We start from the raw sequence: 17,764 nt of genomic DNA on the forward strand, positions 1-17,764 counted from the left end.
GTCTGCCGTTCAGGTTCTTGTATGCACTTGCTGCTGTGTATGTTTCTGTGTTTTTGTGATGCTTCTGTCAGTCCCAAGTAGCACAGTGGACATGTTGGCTGTGTGATGGATGCCTTTGCAGATTCCTGTAGTCCCACTCACCCATCACGTTACTGCCCCTCGGACACACATGCACACACAGCTGCGACCCGCTCTTAAAAAAGACTGATTTAAAAAAAAAACCCCTTTCATGTCTGAGCATAAAGGTGATCTTACAGAAGCAGCCATTCGTTGACTCTGGCTTCAACTGAATGCTCGGTGTAGTTAATTTGCTTTTCCTTATTTTCAGTCATATATATGATGTTACAATGTCGGATGTTCATATTAAACGTGGCTAAAGTGTCAGATAATGAGGTAAACGTATATAGAAGTAATCCCTGTGAGCGAAAAGCACTGGCTTCAGTCTGCTCTGAACGCTCGGTTTCCAACGTTTTCTTCTACTTTCAGCCTGAGCTGACGTTGGCTTGTGATGGTGACTTCTTTACATCATGGTCATCTGCTCCACACACAGCGCACGAGTTCACTGCTCCACTCCGCTAACATTATGGTGTCTTTCCATTGTTTTGGGGGAAGTCACGCAGAGCCATGACTGGAGTTGGGCTGGCACGTTGTGACTGTTTTTCCATTACACAGCAGGGCAAAGTAAAATAAGTAGTTTATCTGTTGGAGGTGTGCTGGTCATCTGCAGCTCTTCATCAAACATCATAATCACTCTGCTCGTACTATTTCTCCCTGCATTATTTCCGACTGATCCGCTGAACAAAGAGCTCCAAATATCTCTGTATGTTGTTGTTTAGACCAGTTTTTAGCACCGCTAATGAAGCTCTGCTAATTCAGTAAGGAACGCATTTCATTTCATATAAATTCCCCTCCTCCTGTTATTTAGTTATTTAAAAGCTTTTAATTTGAAGCAGAAAAGCAGGAAATGTTGGTTTGCATCTGTGGTAACTTAACAGGACGGTGATACAGCTGCCCCTCGGCAGTTTCCTGAAAGCTGGCCAATCAGAACAGAGTGGGCTCATCAGGAGCAGGGCCTTAAAGAGACAGGAGCTAAGACTGCCTGTTAAGAGACAGAGGCTGAACTGAGGGTCTGCATAAAGGGCCAGTATAAGATAAATAAGGAGTTTATTGAACTGTGAATCATGCAAAGCTACCCTAGTGGAGTCCCAGAATAAAAATGTAAAGCTGGAAATAAGCATAATAGGTCCCCTTTAAACAGCTGGAGACTGGCCCACCTGCTGTAGCAGCTTTAAGCAGGGGTCCTTCCATGTGATATCGCCTGGCAGTAGAGCTGTCACTCAGCTGCCCAGTGCGGGTGTGAGGAGACGATACAGCACAGGTGAGGTTATAGGTTTTTAGTGTTTCAAACCCTCTTTGCTTCTTGTCTTGTATTCTTGCTGTGTGGCTGCCTTCCTGGCTGAAAGCATCCCACCCTTATGCTTTAAAATGCCATTTTGACATTACCACTTAACCTCAGCAGCATGGGAGAAACCTTCTAACTGCATTAGAGTTGACCACTGTAAAACTCTCATAGGAAGTGTGCTGTTTTAGCTAATCTGTATTTTGTAGAGGATGTTTTCCTATTAACCGTTTCTCTATTATTAATGTGAAGCAGTAACAGACATACAAGCTGCGGTCACATTAAAGAGGAACAAAACAAAACAAAAGCTGAAAGGTGAGCTGTGATGCACATATACTGCAGATCTAGTACGTTCACGGGGCTAGATTTCATCTTTTGCAGTGTACGTGCTTTGCTGTATTATCTCTGCAGAGGCTTATTGTTTAGTGTGGAGGGGTGGGCGAGGGAGTCACACACAGTCTATAGCAGAGTATTCTCTCTCTGTGGAGCCCTCAGTCATTAGCCGAGGGCTCCACAGAGTGACTCGGAGTGTTCTGTTTTAAAAGTTTCCTCCGGTACAAATAGTCCTGTCAGGAACATTGGCTACCTCCCGACACGACCAAACGGCTTATTGGCAAGCAAGAAGCATTTACATCAACCTGACCAGTTGTCATGGCAGCCTTTGTCCTTGCCACAGAAACGAGGGCTGGTTATTGAGAGTGACAGGTGGATTTAGAGCCGTCCGTCAGGAGAAGTTAACATGAGAGTGATGTGAGCTGACACTGGGCCGAGGTCAATGGGTGGCAGGGATAGGATTGCAGATTCAACCGGTTGCTTATGCAACAATATTTAGACTTTATTACGTAGCAGAGATGACAGACCAAATCTACTGTCACGCACACCTCAGCGCTAATTCTCTGGAGAACCTCTGGACTCTCTGCATTACCCGAATCCTTTGTTTCTCTGCTGCCAGCTGTCACTGGCAAAAATCACATTAGGGTAGTATTGATGAAAAAGCGCTTCATGGCTCTCAAATTATGGCGTGTAAACACTAACCTGTCATTCAACCCTTCACCTCTGACCTCTTTAAAGGATGACATAGGTTTTACATGTTTAATCCCTTTAACTACAAATTGTGTGACAGGAACATTTAGTCTGCTGCTTTATGTTTTGTCAAAGTTACATCATTGATTTTTTTAGTGCAGCTGCAGGCAGGGGGAACCCTTCCTTGGTGTGAGATTGAAGAGCCGGCTGCTATTGCATTCACACGCTATGTTGTCTAAAAACCAAACCCTTGAGCAAAAAATAATGCAACATAGTACTGAAAAGAATAATTTGAATTACATCAATTTTTGCATTAAACAGGTTGCTGCTTAGTAATTTATACTCAAATGTCACAGTTTAGAGCTTCTTTGAACGCATCAGGGAAGAATATTTTAAGGTGTGATAGCAACATAAATAGCATCAGAGATTGAGGACTATTACACTATTACTCATTTATTTCAAAAGGAGACTTTATTGCGCTGTACTGTGAGGAGAATATTGGCAGCATTTCATTCATTTTTCTGATTTATCTCATGGCGTTCACTTTGATCCCTCTGTGATAAATGTTCTTCCACCACATGTGGAACTAGTTGCTCTGAAAGCGCTGAGGTAATTTTCTCCGTACAAGGCGGATTTCAACACTTGGCTGTTACATTCTGTCACATACACTTAAGCAGTTGCTGAAGTGAGCAATTCTACAATTGCAGATTAGATTGCTCTGTGAGTGTTTGTGTGCGCGCGTATTTACCCGGTTTGAAAGGTTTTCCGGTGCAAGTCCCCCATATTAGCTAAAGCCTCATTGATTTAACCCGATCAACACACATCAGAGCCTGTTAGTAATTGGGGAGAGTGTGTATCTATGGTGTGAGTGACACAGTGAGAGTGTCTGTGTTTCCTCCAGGGCTGCACTAATTTCCCCAAGCATTATGTGGAGTGAGCGAGAGAGCACCATAAAATACATGATGCACAGACTGCTGTTTTTAGTTTTCATTGTAGATGAAGGAAAACCCAACCCATATTAATAATATACTTATATCTCACATGTAACACTCTTGACATATATATTTTTTCTAATCCCGTGAATTACCGGCCATATGGTGATGACGTCATGTCACAAGTTTCATAACATGACCTTTTCGGTATTTCAGTATTATAAAACATCAGCGGAAATGTCAGGCTTTGGAGTCAATCCCTCAGAATCAAAGCAACTCTTCTTTCTGTATTTGCTTTGACATTTTACTAGGGCTGTGACGATAACCGCATGTGATGCCTACCGTGGGGCTGAGCTTATTACCATCATCACTGCACTTTTTTTATTTTTTGGTATATCTTTTTTAAAAACAATTTCGAACATCACAGGATGCAGCAAGGTCCGTGAACGCACCAGCGTCGCCGGCTGTGTGTTATTCAAAGCGGCTGGCATTGTGTCTCCGCGTTTGTCTTCACCCGCCTCCCTAGCAGAGCTGAACGAGGAAGAACGAGACGGGGAAACACCCCCATCTCAGTGTGTGTGTGTGTGTGTGTGTTTAGAGTATTCCTCACCACATCTCTTAGCCGGAGGTTTGAACTGTGTGAGCTGGCCTGTATGAGGACACAGGCGGTGAGCACAGTGGGGGTCAGTCACTGTTCTCATAGTTGTTATGCCGGGGCGATATTTGCCTTCTCACAGCATAACCTACATTTTACACAGAAATCCACTGTTGTGGGGATACAAATTTCTCAACTGCCAGTAGACTCAATGAACCAGACAACAATACTCAAAACTCTTAGAATGTATTAAACATTAATCAGAGGAAATATACAGTATTCAATAACAGAAAAGAATAAATCTGCCTTCTGTTTAGCTGTTTTAGAAAAAAAACAAAAAAGCCAGCAACTATTTATTTATACCTTGAACAATGTTCAGACTTAAATGGAGAGGGCAGATAGTCTTGTCACTATCTCTCTCTACTCTCATAGCTTCAGTTATTAGCTGTTTAATTACCGTTTTGAGGTCACAGCAGCAGAATGGTAAAATAAATGGTTTGACTATCATAAACTTGTGGTAGCAATCATGCACGTGCACTATGACTGGTCTACATCTCCATCCTCAACATTAAAACCCCATTTTAATCAAAGCTTTTATTCTTTAAAGCTCTCTGCAGGCGCTCCTGCTTTTGTCAGCACAAGCAGGATATGAACGTTGTACATGTGGTTTTATCTTCCTCAAAGTGTAGCTCTGTGGTCTCCACTGGTGGTTTGTTAGAGTATGCCTCTCTCAGTTTAGTCAATGGTACACTAATGACCGTCAGCATTTGAGTGCCACCTGTGCACATAGAAAACATATTCCTTCGGTGGCACTCAAATGCTCACTTATTTTTGAGTGTGCTCGGTGACTGTCAGGTCAGCCATTGTGTCTGTAAAGGTCAACTTGGCGCCATTTGTCAGACAGTGAACCCTTGCATGCTCACTCAGTGTGTGACCTTTTGTAGGTGTTCTGTTGATTTCTGCGCCAACGTAGAGCAACACCTCTCTATTACAGTTGGCATAAATGATAGTCACATTTTCCTAATTGAGATAAGATCCAACAGAAACACAAGTAAAGAGGTTGAGATGAAAAATCTATAATAACAAGAAAAAAAATCTGTAATACAAGAGAAAGCACGCCTAGTGTAGCCAAGCTTGGATAGAGCCTGTCAGGAACTGTTTTTGTCAGACACTCAATCCTTTGAGCCGCAGCTCTCTGGTGCTTTAAGTGTAATTCTGCTTCCAACACAAACATGCTGGAGGTTGCACACACACACACAGCAGTAGAAGAGCATCCTGTGTTGGCCACAGGAGATTTTCTGCTTCCTCTCAGGTTCAGACAGACTTTTGCTGTAAATCTAATAGACAGCGCACCATTTACTTATACAAATGAGCCAGTGATTGTATGTCGAACCTGGTTCCCTATTTGATATCAACCAGTTGGGGGAAATTGTTTGTCTGGAAAAACCCAAACTACATATTCAAATAGTCCTGTAAATGGTTAATCACAGTTTGGTTGATACTTGCCGTGTTCAGCGCAGCTTGTCGGCTCTCCACAACAACATGATTTGAATGATTTCCAAATGTGAAGACTCCTCTAATCCAGAACTGGCTTCACCGCAGCAGTTTTTTGAGTTCCAGTGTTTGGTTTGGGTAGTTGACTTTCCATCATGTTGTTTGACAAGTGGTTAAATTATTGAGTATCTGAACCAGAAAACCAGTTTTGGTTGGTTCCTCATAGTACAATTCATGCACATACACCCACAATATTGATTATTATAGCTACATGACCCACAAACTATACCGGGACAGTATTTATTGGCCAACTGGGAAGTGATGTGACAATATTCAGCGGATAGAGAAGCATGTTCATGTACTCAATACTACGTTTCATAGCTTCCATACAGTAATTACTCTTTGTGCGTAGTTTGTTGCTTCCTCTTAGGATGTGGGTGTTGTTGCCTTCATTTGAATGAGGGCTGAAAGGTTTATAACAGTGGCAGCATTCAACTGAGCACTGAACAGCTTCAAACCAGCTCTCTTATTTTCATATCACTCCTCCAGCGGGACAGTTGAGCGAGCTTCTCGGTCTGTGTTGTCGAATATGAGTCGAAGAAACGGGACCAGCAGGACATGAGGTGTGACACAATGTTCGCCCGACTGCCTTGGTGACATGGAAGACTGCCAGTGAAAGGTGTTTTAGTCAGACAAAACACACACCTCGCCAACACACTCATGGCTTTCTTCTTCGAGGCTGCCTGTGTCATTCGCTCTCTCCTCTCCAACAACGGTGAGTCTGGTCGACCTGTGTTTGACTGGGTGATTCTGCCGGTCTGTGGGTGTGTTCGCTTCACTGTAGCGATGTGCCAGACTGAGGTTGTATTGATTTGTCAATAGAATCTTCCTCCCCTGCAAGTCAATCCTTTTTACTCGGCGTTATCTCCTGTTTAATCGCATGTCATGTTCAGCTTGTCCCCGTTTTAACCCTTTTTAAAATGTGTGTATGTGGAGGATTGCGCCATTGAACAGTAATAACAAGTTAGAACTGATTAATCCTCTGCACTGAAAAAAAAAAAAAACCCTCTCCATGGTCTTCTGAGTCATTAGTTCATGTCAACATTGTGACTGTGGGAGAGTTTCCTGTGACAGTTGGTGATATTGTGATATAATAAAAAACTAAATTAAACCCATAAATTCCTTTTCATAAGCATATGACAACACTGATGCAGAACTTTTAATGTAAATTTGTATCTTGTCTGGGAAAACTTGTTTCAGTAAACCAGTTTGTTTAAAAAAAAAAAAAAAAAAAAAATCTGGAACAAAGTGAAAAAGAGTGTATTCATTTTCAGGTAGCACAATTCCTAATGTCTCTAATATCCAGCTTAATTGCATATTAATGGGTTTTCGGGAAAAGCAGTGTGGAACAAGAGTGCTGAAAGACAAATGTAGGAAACAGGAAGATAATACAGCCCTCATTCAGAAACATCGCTTTCCCTCTCTGAACACATGAACTGCACACACTTTCACACTTTTGCTCAGCTGCTAGTTATAAAACTTGTGCTTCCACCTTTCTCAGTCAGATATCGTTCCTCTATGCAGACTGGATATCTTCTGTGACCTCAGCTTCAAACACATCGAGGGTTTTTTTCGGAAATTGCAATGAGATAGATATTACATACCGAAGCACGCAAGAAACTGGAATCACACGTGGTATGATTTATCTGTGACTCTAGTTTCACCTACCAATAATGGAACAATGATGGTATTACTGAAATGTTCAATTTCACCAAGCAAAATTAATTAAAAAATGTTTTAATGACTTTTGTTCCTTTTTAATTATTGAAACAATTGTCATCCAGTAATACATACTCATTTGTAACAGGGCTCTTGTGAGATACGGTGCAGGCAGGGTGGTTAGATATGGGTAAAATCTTCTCCTGTTATATCTGATGGTCTCTATTGTATAACCCCTATAAATATGCAGTAGTGTGCTGGTGTTGGCCTTCATACTGTAGGGTTGAACGGTATGTATGACTGGAGTTTTTACCTTTTTAAAGTGTGAATACCAAAATGCTGTGGAAACAAACTATCGTTGAGACTAAATACTGAACAAAATATCTAAATTCATGTACAGACATACCTACAACAGTTAGAAACCAACTTCCTGGTTCTAAAGAATGTGCATAGTGCACGCTGCACACTAATTCTTCCTATACATTGTAACATTAATCAGCAAATGGCAAAATATTGGTTCTTGATACTGATGTAAAGGTCTACTGATGATGACATGACTTGCAACATTTAACTTTTGAATGACAAATAATTTTAGTTTAAAACTGATGGCTTTATTTCCCTTAAGCTAAACTTCAACATACATAAAACATGATTATATTTCTATACTTAAAGTATGTTGTTGTTTACTCCATTTTATCTGATACTGTCAATATCAGTTTAATCTAGTAATTAGATTATTAGAAAAGTTACTAACTTTTATTGTGCATCTACTATGTCCTACCTGTTTGCATTTATTCAAATATTGACACCTGAAACCGACAACAAACATGTTTTCAGTTTCTGTTTTGACAAATCAGCCGAGATGAGCAGGATTAGAAGGATATAGGCATGTCGGTGTTGTCTTGAAGTCTGTTTCCCTGTTGATATGTGTTTCCCTTAACCTGCACCTGCACCCGACTTCATCTCTAACCCCAACCAGTCATCTCTGCTACGCCTAACCATAACTGCAACCTAAGCCCTGACCCCAACCACAGAGGTGGCTCTACGGGAGGGAAACACTATTCGAGGGGGAACAGACGTCAACACATGACCTGTAAATAGTCCATTTGGACAACACGAGTAATCAAATGTCTCAAATGCCTTTTGGACCTAAAATACCAATGGTTGTTTATCATGTGGGAAAACATTTAACTCAAATGAATGAATAGAAGTGGCCAATTATGTGTAATCATACAATATTAGCTGATATAACTGAATGACCAAAGCACTGAGCTTTTACACAGTAGGTGAGTGAGTTACACTATGTATGACTACAATGTCAGAGTGTTACTGAATACACAACCTTCATTTCTGTCTCCTTGATCTCCTCTGTCCTGAGACTGTGTTGGATCTTAGTCTGATATCATCACTGAGTGTCCAAGCAGCAGCTCAGCCAGGCGAAAGAGACGTTCTCACAATCTTTTGTCTCTACTTCTCTCTCTCTCTCTCTCTTTCTCTCTGTATCTGTGTCTTTCTTGCATTAGTAGAGCTCATCAGATATAATAAGGAGAAATAATGACCACTCACACACCAAATTGCACTCAGCGAGATTCATTCAAAAACAAACGGACTCTAATGACTCACATTAACAGTGGAACACACGTTGCACACACAGCAGACAATCAACTAGCAAATGCATGAGAGCTCAGACGAGTGTAAGTAAAGCGTGTAAGCACACAGCTTGTGCGCGTGTGCAGTTCATGAGCCAGAGAGTCGAGTTTACATTCAGCCCATTTGCTCTGCTTTGTCTTCGCTGCTCCAACTCTGTTCTCCATGATTGACTGGCTCCCTGCTCCCCACAGTAGGGACTGTATTTCTAAATGATTTCTGCTGCCTATTGATGTTTCTGCCAATAGAAATGAATCATGGCCTACATCTTTGTAAAAGAGGGAACAGACTTTAGTGCTCGTCTAGACGAGTGCTTTGTGGAGTGCACCGTGTAAGGATTTCTGTGCTATCCATCTTTTTTTTTCTATGCCAATTTATCCTGTTCAAGGTTGCTACACTTGCACACTTAAGAAACACAATCACATTCTAACTCATATTCACACTTTCCAGTTCACCTAACCTACACATCTCTGAGATAAGTGAGGAAAACTGTAGCACCTGAAGAAAAATCCCACAAAAACATGTAAACTCACACACAGAAACCAGGTGTGCAGTGTTCACTGGGTCTATGGGAACACTGAGTCCTACACTCAATAGCAGCCCCGAGTCTAAAACGTTCCTTCCAGCTCATAGTTTGGTTTTATAACATCAATACTTCACTCTCACACAAACTCACACAAACAGGGACAAACTAGCATGTCAGGAGGCCAGAAGGTGTACAGAAGAGCCAGAGAGGGAACAGATGGAGGAGCGAGAAAAAAACGAACACACACACACACACACACACACACACACACACACACACACACACACACACACACACACTTGTATGTTGGAAGAGCCGATCTTTTCTATGGCATGATCATGGCACAGTTGGTTTGGACAAGTGACCTTACCACAGTATTTTAACACCATCCTCTCCCTGTTGTCTCATGTTCTACTCTTCGTTTTCAGTGCTTGAGCGCACTGTCAGTGTTTTTTTTTTTTTTTGCACATGCATCACTAAGTCAGCTAAGACCCAAATGCACCATTTGTCAGCTATTTGCCCAACAGCTACAAATAAACCATATGGTAGCGGTGACTCTGCACGCTCCACTCACATACTTGCATGCACATAACAGATGGAGGGATTTTTCTTTTGCTTTTTGATTGGCAGGTGGGTGGTCCAGTGACTATGGGTTATGGTGCATGTCAGGAGGTGACAGACGGCAGTGTGCAGGCCACTGTAGGCACCCATCAACATTAGCTTGATGGTGTGTGTAGTCCCAGTGGGGATTTACCCCTGCTTTTATTTTCCAATTAGTTCTCGTTTGTGGCTCGTTAGGATTGTCTGATATCTTTGTGCACACACACACACACACACAAACACGCCTTGTTGAGCACGTATGTCTGTGTGACGACGGTGAATTCACACACAGCTCTACTATTAAGTGGTGGCGTGAGCTCAGCGTAGGTCATTGGCAGGCAGATATGCTTACCTACGCACCTCCCACATGAAGCGCTCTCCAAACATTTGGTTTTGCTTTTACTCCGGTCCACTGCTGTAAGGCTTTTTGTACAGATTGACACAAGCTTTGGTGCGTGCACTGCTGCTATTCCAAGTTCATAAAGGAAATGTATAGATAAAAAGGATTTGCCTCCCATCAGCATAAAAAAAAAAGGAGAACATCTAAGAATCTCTAAAATTACTGACTGTCACTTAGTAACTAATTCCTCCTTCTGTTCCTGACAGTACACCAGTGTTGCTTGTGTTTTTGATCTACTTTATTATAACAGTTGACCATTACATGGGCTTGTTTTTCATCGAGTGTAGCCATGATGCTGTTTGTCTGCAGAGAATGTCACTCCTCTCCCCTACGAGGCAACAAAGAGGTGTGACTGCCCATCAGAAATACACCTCTCCTCTCTAATAAGACACCAGATATGAAAGGCTTCAAGTCGACTCACTGTTTTTTATGTCTGACAGGCTTTTTATATCTCATACATGCCTTTTTGTTATTCCGTGTTCTCCTCACTGGTGCTGCGTGTGAAGGCAGGACAGGAGCCGTTTCAGAGTCGGCGTTGTTCCTTTCCACTGGAGCTGTCACTGTTACTAAGGCCTGAACGCCAGCATTGTCACAGGATATGAATTTTGACCTCAATACTGACACTAAGCCTAATCATGTGATACCTTAGAAAACCAGAGAAACATTAAGCAAGTTACTTGTGACACTTTATTGAATTAGCAGCTGGATGTTTGTCTTTTTTGGCTCTGCAGAAATAAATAATTGCATTTGAGCCCAGCAATGGACTTGTTCTCTGTGGTAAAATGCTAACCAGTATCTCTCCCCGCCTCTCTGTCCTCCAGACTTTAACTACAACACAGATGGCTACGAGGGGGACGGGGCAGAGGACGGCAAGTCTCAGGATGGCTCAGAGACGCTGCCCTATATAGATGAATCCCCCACCATGTCGCCCCAGCTGTGCGCGCCCCAAGGGCCCGACGGAGAAACGGTCTCTCCCACACCACCAGAGGGCCTGCTGTCTGGGGTAAGAGCGCACACACACACACACACACACACACATACATACATAAAGAGGCAGGTATGAATCAGTAGCAGTCCGCCACACTTGAACTTGAACACACGGGAATAATGTGACAGATGGGAAGAGAGAGGGAACGTGTGACCTGGATGTTCCAGGTTGTGATTACATGCTAGATGACTGATTGGCTCAGGTGTGGTTCAGCTCCAGGCGAGTTGCTTATGTAGAATATTTTTCAAGATCCTGAAAGGCCTTAAAGACTATACTGGTAGTTGTGTAGGTTTAAGCCCATCAACTAGTTTATACTTGGTGCTTTCAAGTGAATGTCCAACATTCAGCACAAGAGAGTTTCCTGCTGAACTGCAATCAGTTATTTAAGGAAAGAAACAACCAAAGTCACATTATCCTTGATTATTCTTGTGAATGCAAACCTCTCAACAGTCTGCTCAGATGTTGGAGCTTTTTTTAATGCACCAACAAGGAAGAGTCTTCGAAACAATCTCTGTTAAGCCATGACCTCATGATAATCATGTAATTAAACCTAAAGGTAACCAAATAATCATTAACTATATGAAGAGAGTTTCATGTTTCTACAAGTTGATTTTATTTACAACTAACTGATAAAAACAAGTATTATGTGATGTTTAGTAAAAGGTGCACTATTAACCAGTAACCAGTATCATATTATCTAAACTCTCAAGTTTCCAAATTCTAAGTGGCATCAGAGTATTTTTAGAGCGTAGAGTGTAATACAGTTAAAATTTCTGCTGGTATTAGCAGTAGAAGTTTCATTTGGGATTATTTACCCCAGGCTTCATCTGTCTTTCTCTTTTCTGGGCTGTTTGTTTCTTTCTGAAGTTAGTTTCCAGATCTTTACCCTCTGTAATTGTTAGCGATTAGCCGCAATAGCTGGACTGCCTGCAGCACACTGCAGGTGGCACATTCACAGCAGCAGGAAATGACCACTGACCCAGATGGGGTTTGACGCCACTGGCACCAATCTGCCATTCTGTGTGTCAATGAGAATACATTACTGTAATTATCCACACAGTTGTAATTTTTTAAAACTTGCTAATTTTTTACATGTCAATCAATCAATGTTGGTGCTTTGGTGCTTTTTGTCTTTGGATTTACAGTTAATGAAATGAGAATCTATGTATTGTGGATGTTAGTCTTTTCTTTGTTTGTTCAGTCACAGTGGCTATCAGTGCACATGCTGAATACCATCTGCTCTTCTGTTTATTCCAAATAAACTGCTGCTGCTGGAAATATAAAAACACACTAAGACACCAGGGATTTAGAACAGCTGATGTAAAAGCTTTCATGAAATGGATATTTGTTTGGTCCTTGCCATTATATTAAATTCTGATAGAGTGCCAATATACTAATTCTATAAAACTACTGGTAGTTTTCAGATTGTTTTTATCTGCATATTTCAGTGTCCTGTCATGTGTTCATCCCCTCCTTCATATCAGTAGGCCAGAGGTTAGCAGAGTCTCTTTTCATGCCCTGCGGCTGCATGTGTTTGTGTGACTGCATGTCCTGTGTGAAAACTTGTGTGTAACACTGTGTGAGAGGGTGCTTCACCAACCCAGGGAGGCTCAGCGGGTGTCATGTTGACCCTGACCTGAACCAGCCCTCCCACACACACACAGAGGAAGACTAGAAGACTTTTCACTTAACACATCACAGCAGCTTTGACATGCAGCATGAAAAAGCCTTAATGAAAACTACCATATTACATGTATTAATATGAAAGAAACCCTGAGTCCGGTTGGCTAAGACTTGTTGTGACAGTCTGTCATGTCCCGCAATTATACAGTGAACAGAAGTAGAGAATTTCCAGGAGATTGCCTTCCCACGTCTGTCACCTTTTTCAAGAATTGCCTCTTATCACCTCCTCTTCCTCAATCTTTGTCTATCCGATCCTCATCCTGCCCCTTCCTTTATTTGCTCCGTGAATCTACCTGCCCTATCTCTTTTCCAAGCAGCTCTCTTATCACTGTATGATCACAGACCTTGACCTTCTTACAATTGTGGCAAATGATGAATTATTAAGCTCATTGTTCTGTTACATTCACTGTGAGTCACCCTGCTTGGATGTCAGCTCATGTAAATGGAAATGTGTCTCCATCTAGTGGCAAGTTAGTGTAAGAACAGGCCAGAGAGGACATTTTCACATGTTTCAAACTGTCCAAACTCTAAAACCTTTGAGGAGGAGGAGTTTCATGATCCGTTGCACGCATGAAGAAAAGTTAAACTGGTTACATCTTGATTATAAGTTGACTTTATTTGTTTAGACAGGTTAATGGTTAAAAACATTTACCGGTGTCAACCTTATGTGGTAGATTGATAACTCATGACCCATTATATAGAAAGGACAAAAAGGAGCCTTATCACAGTACTATCAAGATGCTGAAAAAATATAATGTACATAAACAGATCATGCAGCTATGTAGAGTCATGGAAAATATATAACATTTCAGTCGTTTTGGATCTTTTTTTTTTCAGTCACCACCTCCAACAGACCGCTCAGCACATTTTAATCCTTCCACCCTCAAAAAGCTGTCACTGCATGCATAATGTTAGTCAAAATGCACCAGTGGATAATCTATATTCTCAGTTCTGATGGCGTATTTATCTTTATCCACTCTCACTTTTGTCTCCTGACCCTTACACTTCAGTAGAAAAATGAGTCAGAGCAGTTCAGAGTGCTTTAGTTTGACCGAGCCGACCGGTCTGCTGTGGAAAGATGTTTGTGGAGAATTTGTGTTGGACGCTGCCTCGTGGACTCTAAAGGTCTTTCCGCTGAAGCCGTCCTCTCCTCACCGCCTTGTTAAATAGGCCTTTTCTTTCCGCTGAGTTTGCACAGGCCTCTTATCTGCTGACACAAGAGAGCCGACGCTGACACCTCCATGCCAAGATACATACGTTTAGCGTGTGGAGCTTGTATGTAAATGTGCACGCATGAGAGTTAAATTTGAACTCGGAGATATTTTTGTTTTTTGTTTTTTTGGGATGCTTTAAAACTTTAGTCTCTGTATGTCTGCCTGTCTACAAATGAGTTAATTCCAGTCTTTCTTTAGGGCAGATGTTATTTTCTTTCCTTTGTCCTCTTTCTTACAAGATCACTCCTTTCTCCCCCCGTATTACTGTCTCATAAATACAAGCCACAACCATAAATGTATTCGTATTAATTCTCCCTGCTCCCTTCCAAGTCCTTGGTTTGTAAAATAAGCCTGTCCTAAATAATGTAGGCTACAAAGTTATTAACTCAAACTAGCCTAGATTTAGCCAGATTAGCCTGCATAAATGACCTGAAAATGGCCTAAAAATGTGGTTTGGGACACACAGAAGAACAAGTCTAAAATCTTCCATCAGAGAAAGAGGTGGGGGGAGGAAAATCTAGAGGGAGGCTGAAAGAGCAGTAGTGGGTCTCACTTCCTGTGAAGTGGCATCTTAAGGGTCAGGAGCAGGGTGGGAGGTCATGGCGAGTGAACTAAAGTCATTCACAAACACATGTGCTAAGTAACACCCACTCAGAGTTGAATCATTATATGCTCAGTGTGACTCAAGTCACTCCCAGTTCCAGTTTCTTTCCATTTCTACTCTCCAGAGTTATTAATTTTCCTAACAGCGTGTCTCTGTGTCTTTTTTTAAACACTGTTTTATATTTGAACCCTGTGTTCTGCCAGTGCAAAATCGTTGTTACCCAGTGAACTATGCGACCTGTAATTAGAATCAGCCGCACTAGCAGCACATTAGCCGCGTCTCAGCTCAACATCCAAGCCTCTTCCAACGGATCAATAAAGAAACAATGACCAGAGAGTGCGAGAGAGGAGGAGAAAAAAATGAACTCTGCGACGCTCAGTGATGCAGAGAAAGAGAGAAACTGTGTGCTTGCGTGATGAGGAAGTGGCTGCAGCCTGAAGAGACGGAAGAAAGAAATAAAAAAGAATGAAACAGAGTGACTCTCCCACTGAAGCACAGTTAGAGAGAGAGAGCCTATGTGGCCATCAAGGAAGTGGCTGGAGATCGTTTGTTGTGAGGGGAGGGGCGGATGTAGAGGGAGGGCAGACCTCATCGACCGAGGTGGAACACTGAGACACACACGCACACACATAGAGTACACACACACACACACACACACACACACACAGAGACACACATACACACAAACACACCACCAGGAAGCCCAGCAGAGGAAGGGGGTGGGGTTATGTAGGCGGGGTCCTCTCTCTTTCTCTCTCTCGCTGTCCAGACGACTTGCTCTGACGGGAAAACACTGATGTGTCCAGGCAGGCCCTGAAGAAGGGAATAGCAGACAGAAAGAGGGAGAGGAGGAGGAGAAAGAAAGGAAAAAGAAAGAAAGAGAAAGAAAGAATCATGGAGGAGGAAGAGGAGGAGGTGCTGTGCTACTTGGACAGGGTCCTGGAGGAGGAGGAGGAGCTGTTTGATTATGGAGATGGGGAGCTAGATCCCATCACTCCGTCACATAGACAGTTCAAGGTGAGACAGCGGCTGGACAGCTGGATGCAGAGAAAACACACACACACACACACACACATGCACACACTTACGCAACTTGACACTCTTACTGGGCTTGAAAGCTTGGCTATATTTAGCAAAGTGGAAAGTCTTATTGGTGTCTTGGCATGATGTGGCGTCACTACAGTATGTGCTGCAACGTGTGTCTATGAGCCATCTGTACTGCAAGAGTGTGTGTGTGTGAGATAGTCATTGATGTTTCAGCGTGGCCCGACGAGGCGCTCACGCTGTTACTTTTTTAAGAATCTCTGTTCCTAATGGTAACTTTTGTTTGTTAAGAAGCCTCGTTGTGCGTGGGTGTGTGGGTGTGTGTGTGTGTGTTTATGTGCTCCTCCCAGTAGATGAATTGACAAAAAGCAGGGCTGTCTGTGTGGTATCAGGTCAATCTTGATATCATCTCCTTTTATGACAGAATGACAGCAGAAGGCACAATAAGAGAGCACACAGAGTTGTCTGTATGAAAAGTGTAACTGTGAAGGGACAATTAGCGGTGGACAGACAGGTTGCCGTGGAAAAAATCCTTTCACCACTCATGTATTTCTCATCTTGCCCTCTCGCCACACAGTAGCTCTTTGTACAGCTGAGGGAAAATATTCCTGCTGTTGGAAAAAATAGTTTTTCCCCCTTCCTTTTTTCTGTCTTTTCTCATCGTGCTGTGACATGTTTGTCACCGAAGGAGTAAGCTTTACACGTCACCAACACGTACGCGGATCCTTTGAGTTGCATATGGTTACTCTGTTTGTTTAGTCCAGTGTCAGGGCAACTACAAGGCATCATATCTCAGACCTTAGAAAAGATAAGAAGTCTTGTTAAACATAGCTCTGGGACGTAATTTCAATAAAAAACATGTTTATAATCATTTATATAATAATATAAATAATGTTTATATAATAATATAATCATGATGTTTATTGAAAACGTCTAGAGATGTGAGCAGGCGTTTGGTGCTAGAAATAAGTGTCGTGCAGGACTTGCATGTCAAAAAGCTTCTGAGAGTTTCAAGAGTATGACTCATCTCTGTTGCGGCTTTTGTTTTTAGTTTCAGTCATCAGAAAAATGATCTCTCAATTTCTTTCAAGGAATGCCAGCGTTCAAACATGTGGAGAGGCTACTTACTCATGAACTCAAACCTCTCTGGATACAGGCGCTGCTGAACTCCTGCATTACCTGACAGAGGCGATGATGTAAATGCGGTTTGACAGATGGAGAGTTGAACAGTTCAATGACATCTCAAACTGAAAATCCTCCACAGTTCAGTTATATGAGACAACAGCTTTAGAAATCAATCCCGGTTCGTCTTCTGATTTTTTGCTCTAATTTAGTTTTAAACTGTCAATTCACAGCGAGATCAAGCGCCAAGACTGTTATCATCACAAGTGTGGGGATGCAAGTATATTGATAAACAGGTGCACATGTAGCATTTTAGATTTGTCACAGAATTTTAATATATGTCTTAAAATAAACATGAGTTCACATAAATATTACTCCTTATGTTACAAGTGAATATCTAGCCTGCAATAGTTTGTGCAGAAATTTAAAGTATATATTGTGTAAAAACTCTATATACTGTACGTACAGTGTATGTCCAATCTGGAAAGACAGCAGGAGTGTCAGGAGGTAAATGTTAGTCATGATTGGGTTAAAACAATGAGGTCATGGCTCCCTTTTCTTATCAGGCCGAGCCGGTGTGCTGATATCATTGTAAGGATCTGGCTGTTAATAATTAATCTTCCTCTTCTCACTCTTCCTCTGCTCACATCGCTGTTCTTTGGCCTCTGTTAAGTACATATATGACTGTCTGGCAGGTTGCTTAGATGTTTACTTTGGGGAAGTAGTTGATTAACTGTTAAGGTATATTCTGGTTATTAAGGAGGAATATTAAAA

General features: G+C 41.9%; 1 protein-coding gene across 4 annotated transcripts in view; it reads left to right on the forward strand.

Moving 5' to 3' along the window:
• abr (ABR activator of RhoGEF and GTPase) overlaps positions 1–17,764 on the forward strand; it is a 131,686-nt gene that overhangs the window by 39,155 nt on the left and 74,767 nt on the right. For 2 of the 4 annotated variants that reach the window (XM_042431274.1, XM_042431275.1), the window contains exon 2: positions 11,157–11,338. In XM_042431274.1, the coding sequence (XP_042287208.1) occupies positions 11,157–11,338 (182 nt within the window). Of the gene's footprint in view, positions 1–6,127; positions 6,219–11,156; positions 11,339–15,609; positions 15,842–17,764 lie in introns of those variants that run through there. The other 2 variants (XM_042431276.1, XM_042431277.1) reach the window with 2 other exon arrangements.

The sequence above is a fragment of the Thunnus maccoyii genome, chromosome 13 (assembly GCF_910596095.1).
Source record: "Thunnus maccoyii chromosome 13, fThuMac1.1, whole genome shotgun sequence".
Classification (NCBI taxonomy): domain Eukaryota; kingdom Metazoa; phylum Chordata; class Actinopteri; order Scombriformes; family Scombridae; genus Thunnus; species Thunnus maccoyii.